The sequence below is a fragment of the Octopus sinensis genome, unplaced genomic scaffold, assembly GCF_006345805.1.
Source record: "Octopus sinensis unplaced genomic scaffold, ASM634580v1 Contig17917, whole genome shotgun sequence".
NCBI classification, from domain to species: domain Eukaryota; kingdom Metazoa; phylum Mollusca; class Cephalopoda; order Octopoda; family Octopodidae; genus Octopus; species Octopus sinensis.
This window is the reverse complement of record NW_021835423.1, coordinates 45,001-50,107: the sequence shown is the minus strand read 5'-3', so window position 1 is coordinate 50,107 and position 5,107 is coordinate 45,001. Positions and strand designations below refer to the sequence as shown.

Below are 5,107 nucleotides of genomic sequence, written 5' to 3'. Positions count from 1 at the left end.
GAAAGAAGGAGAGAAAGAGGAAAGAAAACGAGAAAGAGAGTGAGAGACAAAGAGAGAAAACAGAGAGAGGAGAGAGAGAGTAAAAGCGACAAGGAGAGAGGAGAAAGAAAGAGAGAAAGAAAAAGGGGAAAGAGAGAGAATGTGAGAAATGAAAGAGAAGGATAGAAAATGAAGAGGGAGATAGAGAGAGAAAGAGAGAAGAAGGAGAAAAGAGAGTGAGAGACAAAGAGAGAAAAGAGAGAGAATAAATGAGACACGGGAGAGGAGAGAGGAGAAAGAAAGAGAGAGAAAAAGGGGAAGAAGAGAGAGAAAGGAGAAAAGAAGAGAGGATAGAAATGAAAGGGTGAGAAATGAAAGAGGGATAGAGAGAGAAAGAATGAGAGAAAGAGGAAAGAAAAAAGAAAGAAAGAAAGAAAGAGAGTGAGAGACAAAGAGAGAAAACAGAGAGAGAGAGAGAGAGGAAAAGAGACACGGAGAGAGGAGAAAGAAAGAGAGAGAGAAAAAGGGTAAAGAGAGAGAAAGTGAGAAAAGAAAGAGAAGGATAGGAATGAAAGAGGGAGATAGAGAGAGAAAGAAGGAGAGAAAGAGGAAAGAAAACGAGAAAGAGAGTGAGAGACAAAGAGAGAAAAGAGAGAGAGAAAGAGAGTAAAAGAGACACGGAGAGAGGAGAAAGAAAGAGAGAAAGAAAAAGGGGAAGAGAGAGAAAGTGAGAAAAGAAAGAGAAGTATAGGAATGGAAGAGGGAGATAGAGAGAGAAAGAAGGAGAGAAAGAGGAAAGAAAACGAGAAAGAGAGTGAGAGACAAAGAGAGAAAAGAGAGAGAGAGAGAGAGAAAATGGAATTTCTCTATTTCACATGTCCTCACTTTCTTCATTACAGATTAATAAACCTTTTCATGGACGAACTCCTTTAATATTTGCCTGTGAAGTGGGCGCCGATAGAAGAATCATCGACATTTTGATAAAAGCTGGTGCGAAGTTAGGAGCGAAAGACAAATGTGGTGGTTGGACAGCTTTGCATTTGGCTGTTGAAGGGTAAGTTGAGAATCAAGTAAAATCTGCAGATGTGTTTTTGTTTGTAAATTTGTTGCAATTGCAGACACAGGTTCAATATCCAAAGATGCCAGAGTTGTGGGACAACAGCACAGCAGCAGACTAGCAAACAACAACAACAACAACAACAACAAGCTTCTCTTTAGTCATCGATCCAAGTCATTAGTCATTATTCAATCATAACAATCCCGATGATGATGATGATAACGGCAATGATGATGACGATGAAGGTATTGATGATGTCGACCATCATGATGATGTTGTTGATGATGTTGATGATAATGATGGAGGTGGTGATGATGATGATGTCGATCATGATGATGGTGTTGTTGATGTTGTTGATGATGGAGGCGATGATGGTGATGATGATGATGATGATGATAATGATGATTATATGATGTCGCTGATGATGTTGATTATGATTATAGTGGCGACGAATGATGATGAAGACGATGGTGGTGGCAATGAGGGGGATGATGACGATGATGATGATGATTATGATTATACTGATGATAATGATAACAACGATGATGAGGATAACAACAATGATGATTATGATGATGTTGATAATGATGATGATAATGATAATGATGATGATGATGATGATGATAACGACGATGATGATGATGATTATGATGATGACGATGATAACCACGATGATGAAGCTGATGATGGTGATGGTGTTGATGATGATGATGATGATGATTATGATGATGATGATCATGATGTTGATGATAACGACGATGATGATGATGATGGTGATGGTGATGATGATGATTATGATGATGATGACGATAATGATGATGATGACGACCATGATGATGATGATGATGATAACGACGATGATGAAGATGATGAAGATGTTGATAATAATGATGATGATGATGATGGTGATGATGATAATGATGATGATGATGACGACGATGATTATTATGATGATTATCGTGATGATGACGATGATGATGATGATGATGATGACGACGATGATTATTATGATGATTATCGTGATGATGACGATGATGATGATGATGATGATTATGATGTTATTATTATGATGATGATGATGATAATGATTATGATGATGATGATATTGATGAGGTTGATATTGCTGTTGATGATGGTGTTGATGATGATGATGATGATGATGATGATGACGATGATGATGGTGATGATGATGATGATGATGATGATGACGATGATAACCACGATGATGAAGCTGATGATGGTGATGGTGTTGATGATGATGATGATGATGATTATGATGATGATCATCATGATGTTGATGATAACGACGATGATGAAGATGATGATGGTGATGGTGATGATGATGATTATGATGATGATGACGATAATGATGATGATGGCGACCATGATGATGATGATGATGATAACGACGATGATGAAGATGATGAAGATGTTGATAATAATGATGATGATGATGATGGTGATGATAATGATGATGATGATGATGTCGATGATGATGATGATGATGATGACGACGATGATTATTATGATGATTATCGTGATGATGACGATGATGATGATGATGATGATTATGATGTTATTATTATGATGATGATGATGATAATGATTATGATGATGATGATATTGATGAGGTTGATCTTGCTGTTGATGATGGTGTTGATGATGATGATGATGATGACGATGATGATGGTGATGATGATGATGATAATGATGATGATGATGATGATGATATTGATTATGATGATATTGGAGATGTTGAAGATGATAATGAGGGTGATGATGATGAAGGCTTTGATGATGATGATGATGATTATGTGAATGATGTAGGTGGTGGCAATGATGATGATGGTAATGATGTTGATGAACATGATATTGATGATAATAGTGCAGGTGATAAAGATGGTGATGATGATGATGGCGATGATGATGATGGCGATGATGGCGATGATGATGATGGCGATGATGGTGATGATGATTTTGTCAATGATGGAGTTGGTGGCAATGATGATGATGGTAATGATGTTGATGAACATGATATTGATGATAATAGTGCAGGTGATGAAGATGGTGATGATGATGAAGGCGATGATAATGATGGCGATGATGGCGATGATGATGATGGCGATGATGGTGATGATGATTTTGTCAATGATGGAGTTGGTGGCAATGATGATGATGGTAATGATGTTGATGAGCATGATATGGATGATAATAGTGCAGGTGATAATGATGATGATGATGATGATGACGATAATGTTTCGTCTCAAAGCCAAAATATTTTCATATTTAATGTAAATTAGTCAATGTTTCTATCCTTTACCCTCAGGAATCACCTTCATGCTGTGGAGATCTTACTATCTCGGGGCAGTGAGGTAAGTATCTTATTTATATCCTTTCGTATGTTCTACTGAAGACGAAAGAATCTATTATGAGATTAATTTCGAAATTGATTCAATATAGAAATAACGAACTTTTTAAAAAACATTCTATCGTCCGGCTTCTCCCGATTTCAGTTCTTCGTGTTTTGTTTTCTGTAGCGAGTAAATAATATGTGGAAATTGACGATTTAAAAGTCTCTTATCAGCAAATTGTCATTGAAATACTTTTCTTTAACCCTTATTTATAAGTTGTTTATAATTTAACTGTAAAGTTATTCTAATATGCTGCCACATTTTTTGGTGGAAATATTTTTTCTGTAAAAAATACTTCATCCTATATTAGTTGTAGTTTATATATATATAATATATATATATATATATATATATATATATATATATATATATATATATATATATTACATACATACATACATAGATACATACATACATATGTATATATATATATATATATATAAATATGTATGCACACGTATATATGAGTATGTATACACACACACACACACACACACACACACATATATATATATATATATATACTTCCTGAGCCCCCGTATTTTTTCCCCATAACTTTGTGGTGTTTCCTACATTTTAATGATAATCATTGATTTTCGATGACTATTATGTTGAGAAAACGGAAGCATTTAATTAGTTTAAACCAATCACAACTCCAGAGATAATTGTTGATTAAGACATTGAAAGGGATGGATTTTCAGAAAATTTCATTAAGAAATGTTTATATTAAAAAGCTTCTTGAGGAACATACAACAACATATATATATATATATATATATATAATATATATATATATATATATAGGCACAAGAATGGCTGTGTGGTAAGACGCTTGCTTACAAACCACATGGTTCCGGGTTCAGTCCCACTTGGGCAAGTGTCTTGTACTATAGCCTCGGGCAGACCAAAGCCTTGTGAGTGGATTTGGTAGACGGAAACTGGAAGAAGCCCGTCCTATATATGTATATATATATATATATATTTATATATATATTTGTGTGTTTGAGTGTGCGTATTTGTTACTCACCATCGCTTGACAACCGATGCTGGTGTGTTTACGCCCCCGTAACTTAGCGGTTCGGCAAAGAGATCGATAGAATAAGTACTAGACTTACAAAGAATAAGTCCTGGTGGCAATTTCCTCGACTAAATGTGGTGCTCCATCATGGCCACAGTCAAATGATGGAAACAAGCAAAAGAGTAAAAAAGATCTATTTACATACTCACACACACACATGTGTGAGAGAGAGGCGCAGGTGTGGCTGTGTGGTAAGTAACTTGCTTACCAACCACATGGTTCCCGGTTCATTTTCACTGCATGGCAAAATGTACAAGTGTCTTCAGCTATAGCCCCAGGCTGAGCAAACCTTGTGAGTGGATTTGGTAGATGGAGACTGAAAGAAGCTCGTCGTATGTATATATATATAAATATGTATAAATCTATATATGTGTGTGTGTGTGTACATATATATATATATATACATATGTGTTTGTGTATGTGTGTGTGTGTTATGTGTCTCTGTGTGTACGTGCGTGTGTTTGTGTGTCTGTGTTTGTCCCCCAACATCGCTTGACAACCGATGCTGGTGTGTTTACGTCCCCGTAAACTAGCATTTCTGCAAAAGAAATGAATAAAATAAGTACTAGGCTTACTGGGGTC

General features: G+C 35.9%; 1 protein-coding gene across 3 annotated transcripts in view; it reads left to right on the top strand.

Annotated features, from left to right (window-relative positions):
• Positions 1 to 718: 718 nt before the first annotated feature.
• The window catches only part of LOC115231238 (putative ankyrin repeat protein RF_0381), a 32,558-nt gene continuing 28,169 nt past the window's right edge, over positions 719 to 5,107 (top strand). For 2 of the 3 annotated variants that reach the window (XM_029801303.2, XM_036499995.1), the window contains exons 1-2: positions 719 to 1,033; positions 3,363 to 3,408. In XM_029801303.2, coding sequence (XP_029657163.2) covers positions 855 to 1,033; positions 3,363 to 3,408 — 225 coding nt within the window. In that variant the 5' untranslated portion in view covers positions 719 to 854. Of the gene's footprint in view, positions 1,034 to 3,357; positions 3,409 to 5,107 lie in introns of all 3 variants that reach the window. The other variant, XM_036499997.1, reaches the window with a different exon arrangement.